Genomic DNA, 17,968 nt, shown 5'->3' with positions numbered 1-17,968 from the left:
TGACATTGAGATTGCAAGTCTTAATGACAGAAACTTCCTGTTACTGCATAATGTTATAATTTCAGCCATAATTAATATCCTGCAATAGATGTTATCTAATATATATGCATTAATTACAGTGTTTGTTTTCAAATCCAATCTTCAGATTGTTAAATTGATATTTAACATTCAATAATCTGGTGACACAAGTTCATCACTGTGGGTTGAGAATAAGACATCAAAAACAAGTTAAGTGAAGGACCCTAGAAATAGAACATGCTAAAATACTATTAAACCAAGAAAAAAAATAGGAACCCGGATTGTTCATTCTAAAGTGGCAACGTTGTCTAGTGAATTGAGCATAGTTCTGTGAGTCAGGAGGCGTCAGTTCTACTCCCAACTGCCTTTCACCACCTGACTTTGGCAGATCATTTAATCTCGCAGAGACTAATTTTCTCCAAATGTAAAATAGAGATGATAATGCTTACTCACCTTTTGAAAAACATTTAAGGCCCTGATTCAGGAATCACCTAAGCATCTCTCTTCTGCAAAACACTTTAGTATGTACTTAATCTTAAATGTGTACTTAAGTCTCACTGACTTTGATGGGATTTAATTGCATATTTAAGGTTAACCACATTCTTAAGCACCCTTCTGAAAGAGGGATAGCTTCTCTGAATCCAGGCCTTAGAGATCCCGGGATGAAGGATATTACAGATATTACATGCAAACTCATACATATAGTTACTATTTTCCCTCTTTCTTCCTTCGCCAGGGACAAAGGATTTTCAGATTTCTCTCTTGTATTTCAGTTTTCTATTTTGATAATAATAATAATAATAATTAATAATAATCCTCTGAATTTTAATAGCATATTAAAGGATGACTAAAAGAAAAATAATATGACTATTAATTTGAAATGTACAATAAAGAGCATATAATATGTATTTTATGCAGTGGTTTTTGGATCGGATGGCTGATGATGATTGGTGGCCAATGCAGATTCTAATCAAGTGTCCCAATCAAATTGTGAGGCAGGTAAGAAGAAATATGATTTTATACAAAAAATACCTATTTGAGCCGTAAGTAGAAACAGTTTATTATTACTAATTGTACAATAATATTGGCAATTCACATTACTGCACAAAACTCTCATTTCCTGCTCCACCTGTATTTGATTTGTGAAGTTTATCTGGCTATGCAAACATTATATTATTCATTGCAAAATCCTACACAGAGTCTTGGAATTTAAGGTCAGAAGGGACTACAAGATCATCTAGTCTGATCTCCTGTGCGTCACAAACCGCTAACACCACCCAGCACCCGCACTATAACCCCCAGCTGAAATTTGACCGAAGTAGAACAGTCCAAAGGAGACTAGACTGTTATGTGCCACAGATGGATAGTAGGAGGGGCCAAGGTGCACCAGTGCTTGAGACCCTGCAGTAGTAGGGAAATGATTAAGTGATATATACTCAGATAATCCTGGCATATGACCTGCACCCACTCACTGCAGAGAAAGGTGAAAATCTGCCAGTCCAACCTGGGGAAAAATTCTTTCTCAACCCCACATATGGCAATCAGTTATACCCTGAGTGTGTGAGTAAGAACCAGCCAGTCTTTAATGCAGTGTTATGGTTCAAGGTCAAAATCACTAAGTCAGAAAGGGCATAATTTAAGATTCTTGCAACACCAACATAAATTCAGCTAAACTGCATACTTATTTATATTAACTTACATTTTGTAACATAAAAAATGACATAGTGATCTACACATTTAACTAGAGAAACAGGAATAGAAAGTAATACATACTGTAAGTACAACGCTCCCAAGTCAATACTGCTATTAAAACCTTAACTTCTTCATTTTCTGTTTTTTTGTGTGCTATTTTAACTGTGAAACATATTCATTAACATAATTTTTTAATTTAATTTCCTTTTCTGTAAAAGTCATGAAAGTGAATAAGCTATCTGTACTTAATGTTAGTATTTGAATATTCACAGTTACTTTAAGTTCATACCTCACTAAGGTAGGAATGAGGTAGAACTAAGCTGTATGACTTCTGCTGCTTAGCTAAATGCATTTTTTTATTAGCTTACTGTATATACTCGTTCATTAGCCCATTTGTTTATAAGCCAATCCCCCAGGGTGGTTAGGTAAAAATAGCAAAAAACTGTATGACCCTTTCATAAGTTGACCCTATATTTCAGGGATTGGCAAACTTTGGCTCCCGGCCATCAGGGTAAGCCACTGGCAAGTCGGAACGTTTTGTTTACCTGGAACGTCTGCAGGGATGGAGTCCCTCAGCTCCCTGTGGTCGTGGTTCGCCATTCCCAGTCAATGGGAGCTGCAGGAAGTGACGCCATCAATAAAATCCTAAAATCATAAGTAATTTTTTTCTCACTCCCACAGTTTACCTTTTTCTGGTATTAAGATGATTTTTGGGAGGATTTTGCTGCATATGCCTCTTTTGGTCAGGTCAGGTGGGGAGAATGGTATGGTAATAGTTGCAGTGTAAAAGCATAAATATGCAGCAGTGTCACAATGAGAGTTGTGCTTTATTAGGTTCGCTTAAATTTTATGCAAATATGCTAGTTCTCAGTGAATACAATATGTATATTTCAGCCATTTTTTGCTGTAGACGTACTTAAAAAAAGTTTAATTAGAATTATTGTACAATGAGATAAATTTACGCACAGCCAGAGACAGAGTATGCCAAATGTTAGACAAAAAGTAAATTATGAATATGTAGGAACAGGAAATAATGGAAACTATTGTGTAACCTTTATGACAAGCACTGTCAGGTGCCCATTTCATTATAATACAAAATATACTAATAGTAGGACCATAGCTAGGTTCCAGCTATGAGATGTGTTCATTAAAATCAGGTTTGACTGTCACATTAGAGTTTGATACTGCAACATTACAGCAAATAGAATATGGTCATCTTAATCTTGACTATAATTTTGAAACGTAATATTAGGAAACATGGTTTTTGGAACCTGAATGTGCGTTACTATAAAAACACACACCCACACGTACTTAAAAAAGTGAACAAAAAAAGTCTGTTTTATAACTTATCCTTTTGCAGATGTTCCAGCGCTTGTGTATTCATGTGATACAAAGACTGAGGCCAGTGCATGCACATCTGTATCTACAACCAGGAATGGAAGACTGGTAAAATATTTGCATCTGAAACCTTTTTTTATTTTTAACTAAATGTGCTACAGCTGTGTCAAAGATTTGCTTATTAAATTATCCTAAATTATCCTGTAAGCATGAAACAAACAGCAGAGATGTAGGAGCAGGAGCAATTACAGACAGAGTCAAAGCCACTTGGCAACAAACACCCCCCCGGAACCTACCTGGCCCTGGATGCTGGTATGGCTGATTGATGATGTTGAATGCCCCACTGGGGTTGTGGGATGTCTCTCCCTTCGTGGGGCTCAGATGCATCCTGGAGCTCCCTTCTGACCTTTCAGCTCCACTGAAAAAATGTCAGACCTCTCTCATATAGCTGCCACCTGTGGCACCAAAGAAACACTAACACAGCAGTTAGAGCAGATCTGTCATCCTCCTGATCCATTCTTACATGTTTGGATAGCAGTGAAATAGTTAACGATATCGACATTTTAAATTACCATCTTTGGGGATCAGAATTAAGACTCTCAATTCGGATTAATGGAACAGTTCGTACCTCTGTGGGCTGTTGTTTTAGGCTCTTTGCAGATTCAGGCAGTAATCGCTGTATCTGCTCATACTCATTTCACATTTTCTGGATTTTCTCAGCAGGGCTACAGACATTCCTTTAAATGAAATCAGATTTTAAAGAAAAAGATGGCAGCCTCAAGAAATAATGCCAGTTCTCTGACCCAGCATGACTCAGACCAGTGTGAATTCTGGTCTTTTTCCCTCAGTGGAGTCAGAGAAATTCCTTCACCATGGGGGCAAATACCATCACATGTTCCTTTTGTGATGTGTGAAAGTTCTTGACCTTTCCTCTTGCTGGTGGAGTGGGAATGTGAAGATCCTGCTATAATCTCTCTCTCTCCTGCAAGATTCTGAATTTTTACCACCACATTTTGCCTTACAGAGGGTGGTGATCCTTAAAATTTCAGCATTAGAGTTGAAAGATAGCAGCATCCATACTCTGTTACTTCTAAAAAGACCCATTAAGACAAGGTTGCTGCAAGAATGATAAGGAAACCTGGTGCCTCAAACAGCGTCATATAGATGTGGAAGGCCACTTCCTCTTCTTCTTCAAGTGATTGCTCATGTGCATTCCACAATAGATGTGCATGCTTGCCACGTGCCCTGGTGCTGGAAGTTTTTCCCCTAGCAGTACCCGTAGAGGAGCGCCCCAGTGACCCCTGGAGTGGCTCCTCCATGGCGCAGTATAAGGGGCGCTGCATGCTCCCCCTACCCTCAGTTCTTCCTTGCCGCCATTGAAGGTGCTTCAGAACTGCTCTGCTCCAGCTTCGCTGTAGCTTGTCCCCAAAACTGCTTGTTGGTTCAGTGTATGGTACCTGTAGTTAGTTAGTTGTTTAGTTTAGCTAGAGCACCTGGTTTTAAGTCATGCAACACTTGTATGCGTTCTATGCCATCGAGTGATCCACACGTGGACTGTCTGTGCTGTTTGGGGGAAGCCCATCTCAGCTATCGCTGCAAGATTTGCAAGTTGTTTAAGCCTTGGACCAGAGAGAAAGGGACGTTAGGCTCAGGGCTATGTTGATGGAGTCGGCACTGACCCCGGCTCGGGTGTGCCCCTCTGAATCAGCACCAGGCACTGAGTTGTCGGTGCATGGCGACCCTTTGGTGCCATCGACTAGTCGGCACCGCTCCCCATCCACAGGGAACGCCAAGAAAGCTAGAAAGGCCTTCTTCGCCATGGCTCCGGAGTAAACCCTGGACAGAGGGTAGACCCATGTCGGGCAGTCCTCTATCCCCACCAGCCACTAAGCCTCCAACTCAAGTCGAGCGGAGTAGCCGGCCAATTTGGAGCAGGCCTGCCTGTATACCCTCCATGCCGGAGGCCCTGCAGGGGGCCTGGGATGTTATGTCTGTGCTGGTATCAGGGGCACTGCTAATGTTGGCCCATGATCCAGAGGCAGGCTGCCGCTGCAATCTCTGCAGTCACCCCCAGCTTGGTACTAGTCTCGATCGAGGGAATGTTCCTGAAACCATTCGCCACCCAACGTCCATTCAGGGCAAAGTCCAGATGGATCGCCCTCAATGCCGACCAAGCTGTCTAGTTGGGTTCCATCTGACCGAGACTCTCGGCACCACTCCACCTTGAGTAGTGAACACCGACGGGACCGAGGCAGACGTCACCAAAGGTCCTCGTCTCAGAGGGGTTATTGTAGCCGGTCACGGCACGGACATCGACATCGTTCCCATTCGGCGTCCCATTTCAGGACCCTGCCATGGCAGGCATCAGTTGCCAGTGTCTCACCATCGTGAGTCCACCCACCAGAGCTGATCACAGAGCAGCTGTTAGCGATGGTACCAGTCCTCCGTGTTGGGATCGCGGTCCTGTGGTTGGCACTGTTCCTAGTGCTGCTGCTCTTCCTGGTCCAAGGACAGCGGCAGGTCGTATGTGAGTCTGGCCTCCCTTTGTAGTCTTCCATCGATGGGCCAGGCCGAACAGCCGGCCCAATGGTACTGGAGTAAACTTGCCCCTACCCTGAAAAATAAAGATTCCCCGAGGCTGAACTCTTTTGGAAGGAAAATGTATTTGTCCTTGAGTTTCCAGTTACGGGTGGCGAACTACCAGGCTCTCCTGGGCCAGTATGAGTTCAGTCTGTGGGACTCCCTGCCCAAGTTCGAGGACTCCCTCCAGGAGCACAACAGGAAAGTGTTCAAAGCGCTAGTGGAGGAGGATACAGCGGCTTCCAGGGCAACCCTGCAGGCAGCTTCTGATTCAGTGGACATGGCCGCCCGATCCATGGCCTCAGTGATATCCATGAGAAGGGCATCGTGGCTCCTGCTCTCTGGACTGTCCAGTGAGGCGCACACCTTCCTGCAGGACTTCCGTTTGACAGCAAAGCTCTGTTTTTGGAACAAATGGATACAAAGCTGCATGGCTTGAGAGACTCCCACATGACTCTCCAGACTCTGGGTCTCTATGTTCCAAATCCAGCTAAACCTAAGTTCAAGCTGCAGCAGACTCCTGCTCAGGCCACCCATCCAAAATATGAGACCGCTTATAAGAAGTCGTGGGACTATAAGAGGCACTCTCAGAAGCAGTCTTGCCCTGCCCCCCGCTCCCCCCAGCCTGGGTCCTCCAAGGGCAAGCAGGTGGGGAAAAGGGGGTTTTTACAGGACTCCTGGGGACGCCCTGCCAGTTCTCCTCAGAGATCCACCTTCAATAAAGCTTCTTTTCTCCAGTCAGTTGTGTACTTTCCTCCCAGAGTGGTCGTGGCTGACCTCGGATCGATGGGTCCTCAACACGATCTCCCAGGGCTACACCCTGCAGTTTACTTCCTCACCACCCAACCACCCCCTGCCCCCATCCCTCCTGGGGGACCCCTAGCACGAGGCCCTGCTCAAGCAGGAGATGGGGTGGCTCCTAGGCCTAGGAGCTGCAGAAGTGGTACCTGGAGAGTTCAAAGGCAAGGGGTACAACTCCCGCTATTTCCTTATCCCAAAGGCCAAAGGGGAGCTCAGGCCCATCTTGGACCTGCAAGGCCTAAACCAGTACATCGACACAGTCACAAGGTTTCCGGTAACAACAGCCAGAGCGTGCTTCCAGCTGTTGGGTTATATGTCAGTGTGCACGTATGTGGTACCTCATGCCAGACTCAGGATAAGGCCCCTCCAGCTCTGGTTGGCCTCAGAGTTCTCCCAGGCCAGGGACAGGATGGTCAAAGTCCTCACGGTACCCGAGCCAGTGATCACCTCCCTATGGTGGTGGTCCTCCCCAAGAAACATGCTCCAAGGGGCAGGGCCCTGTCGCTGGAGCTGATGTCTGATGCATCAGACCTGGGATGGGGGGCCCATGTGGGGAATGTTCAAACCCAAGGTCTGTGTTCGTCTTGGAATCTGACCCTCCACATAAACATCAAGGAGCTCAGGGCGGTACAACTGGCATGCACGACCTTCCGCTCACACTTGAAAGCCAGGTGGTCAGGGTCCTCAGATACAACATAGCCTCAATGTTCTACATCAACAGGCAAGGCAGGGCCTGATCCTCTGGCGTGAAGCCCTCAGGCTATGGGACTTCTGTATAGCCAACGACATCTGCCTACAGGGCTTCCATCTGCTGGGCGCCCGGAACGCGTGGGCGGGTCGCTTGAGCGGGGACTTCTCCTCAGCACGAGTGGTCTCTCCACCCAGTGGTTGTGCACAAACTTTTCCAAAGGTGGGGAACTCCCCAGGTGGACCTGTTCGCAACTTGACTGAACCGTCGCTGTCCCCCGTTCTGCTCTGGAGGAGTGGAGGGGGGGGGGAGGGAGAGGGAGGCACTATCTCCGATGCCTTCCTCCTATGTCCTGATCAAGCCAGTTTCTCTATGCCTTTTCCTCATTCCTGCTGATTGGCAATGTCTTGGAAAATATAAAGACGGACAAGGCCCGTGTCCTTCTCATTGCCCTGGCATGGTCCAGACAGCATTGATATGGGACCCTCATGGGCCTGGTGGTCGCTCTGCCGTGGCCGTTGCCGTCCTGCCCAGACCTGCTCTCCCAGGACCAGGGCCGCCTCCTCCACCCCAACCTAGCATCGCTCCACCTCACGGCATGGCTGCTCGATGGTTAGGCAGGGAGGAAAGGACATGCTCGGAAGGGGTTCACCGCGTCCTAGAAAACAGGTGGCCCTCCATGTGCTGAGCCTACTTGGCAAAGTGGTCTCGGTTTTCCAGATGGGTGGATGAGCGGGGTGTTTCCCCAATGGCTGCCCTGATCCATCTTATCCTGGGCTACTTCCTTCACCTTAGAGCCCAGGGCTTAGGGCCCTCATCAGTTAAGGTGCACCTGGCGGCCATATCTCCTATGCTACAACTGGCTGATTCCTTAAGGGTTTGGATCGTCTGTTCCCGTATGTTAGGCCCCCAGTCCCGCAGTGGGACCTTAACTTGGTGTTGGCCCATCTCACAGAGCCCCCATTTGAGCCGCTAGCTTCGTGCTCCTGGTCACACTGCTCGTGAAAGGTGGCCTTCCTGGTTGTGACCACGTCGGCTAGGTGGGTCTCGGAGCTGAGAGCCTTGACCTCCGAGCCCCCGTACATGGTGTTTCATAGGGATACGGTCCAGCTCTGCCCACACCCCTAGTTCCTCCCGAAGGTGGTCTCTTACCTATCACATAGGTCATGACATTTTTCTGCCAGTCCACACGCTGGATGTGAGACAGACTCTGGCTTTCTACCTGGAGCAGACTAAGCTGGGATATTAACAGTTTCTCTTGGTAGTGGTGTTGGCACAGGTACTGAAGCTAAAAACATATCTAAGGAAAATGCACGGGCAATGTAAATATTTGCCTATCCTCTTAGGTGAGTTGTGAGAAGAAGGAGAAGGTGCCATAAACAGATAACTGAGTTAGTAAATCAGGCTGCTTTTGGCTAGACAATATTCACGAAGAGCACAGCTGCTGAGGATGGAAGGGAGAGGATTCGGTTCATTTTAAGTTTCTAAGACAAAACATTTTTGAGATTAGAATGTATTTAAAAAGCATTAGAAGAAATTTTCTAAACATGATTAACGCCTACTTTTTTCTCATACCCATATCTCTGTTGCTTGTCTAAAACAAATGTATCTGCTGGACACAGGTCACATTTGCAAACAACAACATAACATTCCTGTACAATAATCATTGTCTGACTTGATAACTGAGAAAATTTGACATGGATGTCAGAGAGAGACTAAACATGAAATCCTGTTGTGCTTTTTTACAAAATTCCTCTTCTGACTAAAACTATGCTCTAATAAATTTATTTTCACCCTCGTAACACTGGCAAGCATTTCGGTGGTAGATGCCATTTATAATTTGAGTGATTATATTGTGACGTATAATTGTCATCCATGGTATCCTTGCCATAGCTGATATTGTGTTAAAGCTCTGAGTCTTTACAGTAGAATGGAATATATAAACATAGATTTGTTGAACTTCTATTTGGACTGGTTCAAGATCATTTTGTCTAATGCAAGTTTAACATACTAAATTAAACTATGTTTTCAGTTCGGATGACATGGATGGTCCTGTGGAAGACATTGGTAGCCGCTCATGTGTAACTCGCTTTGTGAAGACGCTCTTGTCAATTATGGAGCATGGTGTTAAACCTCACAGTAAACATCTCACGGAATACTTTGCATTTCTTTATGAATTTGCCAAAATGGGAGAAGAAGAGGTGAATATAGCTTTTGTAGTTTTAGAAATTGTGTATATAAATGTATGTGTCGTACTCAGATAACTCAATATTTACATTTTCAGAGTCAGTTCTTGCTTTCATTGCAAGCCATATCAACAATGGTGCATTTCTACATGGGAACTAAAGGACCTGAAAATGTAAGTTTAAAATAACATTTTTGTAGAAAAGTAGATATTCCTATTTTAATTAAGTATTCCTTGTTGCTTTGTTTTTTTAATTTACCAGCTGATAAATAATATCAAAACTATTCAGTAAATTGTTGCACTTTAAAAGAAAAATTTATTTAATATGGTCATCTCAAATAAATGTAGTGTTTCTGGAAAATGTTGGATGGATTATGCTGTATAGTGACATTTTTTGTTTAGGACAGAATTAGCAGCAGACATTCTGGTTCCTCATACTGTCCTATCAGTGTGCCTCAAATCTGGTTTAGAGTGACCTCTTCTAGGCCTGGGAGGATAGGTCACTTTCCATACCCACTTAGTCCTTGGCTTTTCTGCCGAGACTGGCAGTAATATTGTTCTTCGTGACAACAGTTTGTATTATGTAGACTGCTGTCAGGTAAGATCTGAACTGAGACTACCAACTCACTTCATGTACACTTTAAACTTGCTTGCAATTTCTTAGCAATTAATTAAATTATCATAAAGGGATAAATAGGATGGTCTCAACCCAGCTTTTGAATTTGTGTTATGTATTTTTCACATGCAAATATTGAACATACAAAGCGGATCATTAGCTGTCTGTCTGATTTGATTTGTGCAAACAAATTAGGGTGTTTGAAATGCTCAAAACAGAGAAAAAATTTAAAACATTTATCAGTCTCTTTGAAACTCTGGTATATAATGTCAATATTGAGTTTGTGGCTCTTCCCTCCCACCCGCACACCGCCCCCCCCCCCCTTTTTATCCAGCCGCAAGTTGAAGTGCTATCTGAAGAGGAAGGAGAGGAGGAGGAGGAGGAAGAAGACATTCTTTCATTAGCAGAAGAAAAATACAGACCTGCTGCACTTGAAAAGATGATTGCCCTGATTGCTCTTCTGGTTGAACAGTCTCGCTCAGAAAGGCAAGAACTTCCAAGGGACAGATTCTGATTTTGGTTGTACTATATAAGTCTGGAATTACTCTGGTTTTACACTAGTGTAACTTGAGATCGTACTCTGGCACAGTGTCCTTAGGACCAAATGACTAAAATTCCTAGTGAGACCATTGAACAATCATTTTATAGGCCTAATTTTTAATTATTTAGCATGCTCAAATTATAGTAGCAGTTTTAATTTAATTCATCTATTTTCTCTTAGGTGTAACATTAAAACTTGTAGTAGAGAGGATCTTGGGCTGACCTACTCAGTTCACGGGTTGCTAGCACATAAATCCAGTTTAATGGTTTCTGTGCTAAAGTGATAAATATTTTGTTGTGTTTTAGGCACTTGACTTTGTCACAAAACGACATGGCAGCATTAACAGGAGGGAAGGTAATACTTCTAAATGTGAAAACATAATCAACTATCTTGAAAAAAATATTCATTAAAAGTTGTCAGATATTAATAATACCTTGGTACTTGTTACAGGGTTTTCCTTTCTTGTTTCAACATATCCGTGATGGCATCAATATCAGGCAAACCTGCAATCTCATTTTCAGCCTGTGTCGGTACAATAATCGACTTGCGGAACACGTAAGTACCAGTCACTGCTGTTTCTATTTTTTGAGAGGGTTTAACTGAACAATGTACTGGGGTGATTTAGTGTTACAACTGAACAAACATGAATCTAAAAGTGAGTTTTGTTTGTGTTTTGTTTTTAAGATTGTGTCCATGCTTTTCACATCTATAGCAAAGTTGACTCCTGAGGTATGTAAAGAAACTGCCTATCGACTAAATGATTTGTCTTAATCTTTTTCTGTTTTAAATTACTTTAATTCTGCATGGAAAATGATCCATTAAAAATTACATGAGAGGAAATAAAACCTTACCGCATTTTATACTGGTTTTCTAAAATAGATTATCCAATTCCAGATAATCATTTTGCTCAAAATCAAATAGCACTTTTCTAGATTCTTCACACAGAGAGTTAAGAGAAATGATCTGATAAATAGAAATGTCTGTGAACTAAGATAAGTGGAAAGAACAGATTATCCTGTGATTGTGCAAGTTTTTGTGCAAAGTTCTGCAGTTAGATGCACACAAATGTTAGGTGGAATAAATCTCTGCTCTAAAAAACAAGCATATTGAAAGCTCTATGTGCATTCTGCATGGTAAAGATGTGCAAAATGGGAAGCGTATGCCCAGATAAGGCCATCTTCATTTGCTACTGTCACAAAAAAGTAAAGAGAAAAACAGGGGCATGGCAAAGGGAGGAGACCTGATCATGCTTGGAAAAGAAGCACATGCTTAACCCAATCTCATGACAGCTTTGCTTTGTGTGTTAGAAGAGGCAATGTCAGATGATGACAAATCCACTTCCCTGCACATGTGCTGACATCTACTAAATTGTAATGCTTTTTTCCCCTTACCCCAGTAGCATTTTGTCCTTGATGAAAAGTAAATTATAAAACAAACAAAAAAAACCCCAGTATTTAGTTTAGTCTTAGCAAACTTTAAAAAAATACTTAAAATTAAAGCCAATATGATAGGTTACAAATAGTTGGGTAGTTTCAAAGGTAACCCTAAGCTAGTAATCAGTTTGAACCCTGAATGACCAAATAATTGATTGGTTTGGGGTAAAATTTTCAAGGTTTTGGGTTCCTGAGGCAGACACGTTTGAAAATGTTACCCTTCATGCAAATAAATTAAGATGATAATTTTACAGTGAGAGTGATACCATCTATATAATAATGTGCTATATATGTCTGTCCTCCAACACACTGCAAGTGTACCACCACCCTCTACTGAGAGGAATGTCCAAGCTGTCAAGTGAGTGTGATCACGTTATGCACTCCTGGTGAATACTGCTATGGTACTGAGATCCCTAGTGCAGGGGTATTCGATTATTTTTTGTCAAAGTCCAAATTTCTTGGCCAAAGTGTATAGTCAAGGTCCAGATGCCAGAGAAAATAATTAAAAAATAACAACAGTAATGATAATAAGTAAATAAAAAGATTTCAGGGTCTGTTCAAAAGCATTTGGTGGTTTCGATTTGGCCTGTGGTCTCCCTATGGATTATCCCTGCCCTAGTATGATCATCACTTGTTGCATTTTATTTACTGCAGCATACAAAGGATATAAGCCTTAGTCCTACTGTATATGTGGGAATGTTTCACAGGTTACAGCTAGACAAAGATTACTAAAATTGTTCTGATATCTGGCCTGTTTTCAAAGTTTTTTTTTATGCAAGTATTTGGTTTAACATAAGAAATATTTTCAGAAGTGTATATTTATGGAACTGTATCACGTGACTAAAAGTAATCAAAATGTATTTATGTATCTTTGTGCATTACAGGCAGCCAATCCTTTTTTCAAATTGCTGACCATGCTAATGGAGTTTGCTGGCGGTCCTCCAGGAATGCCACCCTTTGCTTCTTACATCCTGCAGAGGATATGGGAGGTACAGTCTGTAGAACAAATCATATTGGATTCTTTTTGTCCTTGATTACTTCTTTTTTTCCTGCTAAAATACTGACAGTGTTTTAACGGGAGAGTTCATTGTTATCCTTTTTCCACTGTGTCAGTTTGAAGTTATAATTTAGTCATCACTTCTCATTCAAAGAAACGGTGATAAGCTGATAGCCCATAACATTGAAATAATTTGTCTGTTTTTATAATGCCCGAAGTGTGCTAAGCATTTTATAAACAAGCAAGGAGACTCTCTGTCACCCTGTTACTTCAAGATAATAGGCCTTATGTGAGAAGTGCATTTTAAGGTGTTGAAGGGGAAGAGGGTGCAGGCATTGAGAGCCTTTCTCTTCAACATAAACTGTAAAGATGAGTGCCTTCAGCTCTAGAGGTATTCAGTTCGATCCCTGGTATTGGCCATCATGGCAGCTGTCACACTGGCAGATGTCCCACTCTGAAATCTTTGAAGGATGAGGGGTGATATGCGTCATCTTGGCAAAAAGTACAAAAAGAAAATATTTTTACAAATGGGATTACTCTCAAGGTTGATTAAGTATCAACCTTGAAAGTACCCCCCTAAATTTGTAAACATTTTTAAACAATACTGTAAGATGTAAATACAGTTTATTTGCTGGATCTAATAATAGTGGATGGGATTTTCAGAAGCATGTAAGTGACTTAGGAATAAAAAACCCATTGACTATGATTTCATTGACCCATTATCTTACTAATTCTTAGCTGGTTTTGATACAAGAAATCCTATAAAATATACTATATTTTATTTGCTGCTGTTTTCTCTTTTCTTCTAGGTGATTGAATACAATCCATCTCAGTGCCTGGATTGGCTGGCAGTGCAGACACCTCGAAATAAACTAGCACACAGTTGGGTGCTGCAAAATATGGAGAACTGGGTTGAACGTTTTCTTTTGGCACACAATTATCCTAGAGTGAGAACTTGTAAGTTTTATATAAGTTAAAGAAATTGGCTCTTCAGGTTATGTTATTATTCGGGCCCTACCAAATTCACGGCATGAAAAACGCATCATGGGCCGTGAAATCTGGTCTTTTGTCTGCTTTTACCCTATGCTACATAGATTTCACAGGGGAGATCACCGTTTCTCAAATTGGGATTCGTTTCTCAAAAGGGAGCTGCAGGGGGGTCACAAGGTTATTTTAGGGGGGTCATGGTATTGCCATCCTTACTTCTGCACTGACTTCAGAGCTGGATAGCCGGAGAGCGGCAACTGTTGGCCAAACCATGCCACCCTTATTTCTGCTCTGCTGCCTTCAGAGCTGGGTGGCCGGACAGAGGTAGCTGCTGACTGAGGGCCCAGCTCTGCAGGCAGCAGCACAGACGTAAGAGTGGAAATGCTATACCATGCCATCTTTAGTTTTGCACTGCTGCTGGGGGCGGCTCTGCCTTCCGAACTGGGCTCCCAGCCAAGAGCCACTGCTCTCCAGCTGCTTAGCTTTGAAGGCAGTGCTACCGCCAACAGCAGTGCAGAAGTAAGGGTAGCAGTACCACAACCCCCCTACAATAACCTTGCAACCCCTTCACAACTCCTTTTTGGGTCAGGACCCCTACAATTACAACACTGTGAAATTTCTGATTTAAATAGCTAAAATCATGAAATTCATGATTTTTAAAATCCTATGATCATGAAATTGACCAAAATGGACCATGAATTTGGTAGGGCCTAGTTATTATATATAATGTTTTCTTGCTACAAGTGAAAATGTAATTTTCGTGCTATTGTGCCTATTTGTTATCCTCAGATTACTCACCTTGAGATAATTACCTTCAGTAAAACTAATTTTAACTTGATTGATACCTACTGTATCTCATCCATAAATGTTATCTTTATGTGATGAAAAACATAATGTGATTTATTTACCTGAATAATGATATATTTACATTTTCTGTGTCTGACGTAGTTAAATTAATATGGTCCAAGTATCACATGGGATAGGCTTCAGGGGAAGGAGCAGGCCAGAAGGTTACCCTTAGAATTTTCATCAAGTAGTTGCATTCTAGGTAGGAGTGGGATTTGCTATCCCTTTTACTCCTCCCCCATCCACCGACCCTCCAAAATTAGTAATTGGTTGAGCCCCTTAAACTTACAGATCCCAGAAAAGCCTGCACCTCTGCACTAGCTCCGAATTCTTCTGAGTCCCTGGTGTTGTGGTAGAAGCCATGGTTGCCTCTGTCCTTGCTATTCCTACAAACTTCACATCCATAGGAACCAGGGCGACTCTAGCTTTTTTGCTGCCCCAAGCACGGCAGGCAGGCAGGCTGCCTTCGGCGGTGCGCCTGCGGGAGGTCCCTGGTCCCACGGATTCGGCAGCTTTCCTGCAGGTGGTCCGCCAGTCCAGTGGCTTCAGCATACCAGCTGCCGAATTGCCGCCGAATCCGCGGGACCGGCGGACCTCCCTCAGGCAAACCGCTGAAGGCAGCCTGACTGCTGCCCTCTCAGGGACCGGCAGGACGCCCCCAGCGACTTGCCGCCCAAGGCACGCGCTTGGAGCGCTGGTGGCTGGAGCCACCGCTGCATAGGAATGGTGGTAGTAATAGTAGTCGATTTCATTCTGCTTTAACAGATATCCCGTGGCTTTGGGTTGGGAGGTAATGTGTATAAAATGGAGGCACAGCGCTGCAGCTCCCATTTATAGATAACACTGAAGATCTAGTGAGATCTGATTAACTGATAAACATTTTTGTAATAAAAGAATTATTTGCATCTCAGCAACAGGCTGCAATTGGATGCATTGTGTTCTGGTAGTTAGGGCAGGGCAATGAACAGGGCATTAGAATCAGAAGATCTGAGTTCTATTCTCAGCTGTGCTCTTGACTCACTATATGGCCTTGAACACAAGTCAGGTTTACTGTATCTCAGTTTTTCTTTCTCCAGTCTGATGGTAATAGTACTTACCCAACTTTGTAAAGTGCTTTTTGATCCACTAGTGAAAAGCGCCATAAATGGAATACTCATATAAATATTAATCTGCATGTCCTGTTCAAAGATCTGACAGATTTGTTTTTTGTTTTATTTTGAAGCTGCAGCCTACCTTTTGGTGTCACTTATTCCAAGCAATTCATTCCGTCAAATGTTCCGATCAACTCGATCCTTGCATATCGCTACACGTGACCTGCCTCTCAGTCCAGATACTACAGTAGTTCTTCATCAAGTCTACAATGTACTTCTTGGCCTGCTTTCAAGAGCAAAACTGTATGTTGATGCTGCTGTTCACGGCACTACTAAACTGGTGCCCTACTTTAGTTTCATGACTTACTGTTTAATCTCAAAAACTGAGAAACTTATGTTTTCCACATATTTCATGGACTTGTGGAACCTTTTCCAGCCTAAACTTTCTGAGCCAGCTATAGCCACCAACCACAACAAACAGGCTTTGCTCTCTTTTTGGTATAACGTATGTGTTGACTGCCCAGAGAATGTACGCCTTATTGTACAGAATCCTGTGGTGACAAAGAACATTGCCTTCAATTACATTCTAGCAGACCATGATGATCAGGATGTGGTGCTCTTTAACCGTGGGATGCTGCCTGCCTATTATGGCATTCTGCGATTATGCTGCGAACAGTCACCTGCATTCACAAGACAGCTGGCTTCTCATCAAAATATCCAGTGGGCCTTTAAGAATCTCACACCACATGCCAGTCAATACCCAGGAGTAAGTACATTTATTCTGAATAGATATTTTGACATTTGTTCTAAATGCCTCGTCAGTTATTGCTTGACTATATTTTTTATAAAAAAAATACTTTGAACAAGACAAAAGCTCAACTTTACATACCTAAAAGCAAAAATATTATTGAGTCTTTAGTTCCTGTTATGAATAACCATAAAGCTTATAGGGCTAGCCCCTGAGCACCAGTTCTTCTGCAGCAAAGCAGCTTAGGAATGAAAAGGGGTCTCTAAGCAACCTTTGTGGTTTCCACTGATCCTGGAGCTTCTGTACACTGATCTAGTCATGAGGAGCAGTTAAGAGCAACTTTTTTGGTGAGGCCATGAAGTGGTATGGTGTAAAGTGAAATATACCAAGGAAATCTCTTAAACTAGTTTTCCACCTGCTTTGAGCTGCTGGAAGTTGGCCTGTGGTGTCCTGTGCAAACAATGGGTAGTTATTTGTTCTGTTATTGTAAAGTCTATATACCTCTTAGAAATTGTTCGTCCGTTGACCATTATAATATCTCGCCTTAAGAAAGAATGTTGTCTGCAACTTATTTTCCCCTGTAAAATAATTAGAATGTCCTTGCAGGTTAATGTATATAATGATTTAAAAAGTTTGTTTATGAGCAACTTAGTTTGTTTGGCACCAGTTTATCTGGCACGCAGTCACTTTTCAGAGTAGAGCTGTACTGTAAATAGGGATGAAACTCTGTGACCATCTGGATGACATCAGTCATATGGAAGGTGTCTGGTTGAAATGAATAGTTTCTCCTGGTCCATGTTATTCAGGAGTTCTCAAGCTCTGGCCAGCTGAGGGCTGTGTTAGCAAGAGGTGCCCAATGACCACATTTTATTTCCTAAGGTGGAATAAAATTCAGCTGCCCTTATCTCTGTTACAGTGATTCTATCTAAGGAATTTCCGTTCCCACCATGAGATGGAGCACTGTGGGATCAGTAGATTTCCTAAAAGCATGCTAAAGATGAGGGTAACCACAAGTCATTCTTCAATAGTGTCCCTGACGGTGCTCAATTTCAAGTGCACAAACACCCCATGGATCTGTGGAGGTTTTCGATAGCTGTGCCCATTTGGCCTACATATGCACTGTAGACATCCTTGTACCCCATATGAAGATATATAGAACTGTGCAGGAGAACTTCACTTAGTTCCTTCTCAACAGCCCTACAAGCTGAGATGCAGCATCTAGCATGTCTGCTTCAAGTTTAACTTATTGCTTAACCTTACATTTTTAGTGTTAATTTGACATTAGTGTAGTTGACTTAGTTTTATACCTCTTTGAATTTAAGTTGTTCCTTTTTTGTTAATACCCCTTCCCCTCCCACCTGACAGGCAGTCTTGGGGATTGTTGTTTGGTGCAAAGTATGCCAAGAT

General features: G+C 42.6%; 1 protein-coding gene across 5 annotated transcripts in view; it reads left to right on the top strand.

Annotated features, from left to right (window-relative positions):
• USP34 (ubiquitin specific peptidase 34) overlaps positions 1-17,968 on the top strand; it is a 299,367-nt gene that overhangs the window by 244,333 nt on the left and 37,066 nt on the right. For all 5 annotated transcript variants that reach the window (XM_075064435.1, XM_075064436.1, XM_075064434.1 and 2 more), the window contains 11 exons: positions 937-1,017; positions 3,071-3,156; positions 9,150-9,318; positions 9,402-9,476; positions 10,253-10,404; positions 10,765-10,813; positions 10,910-11,014; positions 11,144-11,188; positions 12,777-12,881; positions 13,699-13,846; positions 15,945-16,579. In XM_075064435.1, the coding sequence (XP_074920536.1) occupies positions 937-1,017; positions 3,071-3,156; positions 9,150-9,318; positions 9,402-9,476; positions 10,253-10,404; positions 10,765-10,813; positions 10,910-11,014; positions 11,144-11,188; positions 12,777-12,881; positions 13,699-13,846; positions 15,945-16,579 (1,650 nt within the window). The remainder of the gene's footprint in view (positions 1-936; positions 1,018-3,070; positions 3,157-9,149; positions 9,319-9,401; positions 9,477-10,252; positions 10,405-10,764; positions 10,814-10,909; positions 11,015-11,143; positions 11,189-12,776; positions 12,882-13,698; positions 13,847-15,944; positions 16,580-17,968) is intronic.

The sequence above is a fragment of the Chelonoidis abingdonii genome, chromosome 3 (genome assembly GCF_003597395.2).
Source record: "Chelonoidis abingdonii isolate Lonesome George chromosome 3, CheloAbing_2.0, whole genome shotgun sequence".
Classification (NCBI taxonomy): domain Eukaryota; kingdom Metazoa; phylum Chordata; order Testudines; family Testudinidae; genus Chelonoidis; species Chelonoidis abingdonii.
The sequence above is the reverse complement of the archived record's forward strand: the minus strand, read 5'-3'. Positions and strand labels throughout refer to the sequence as shown.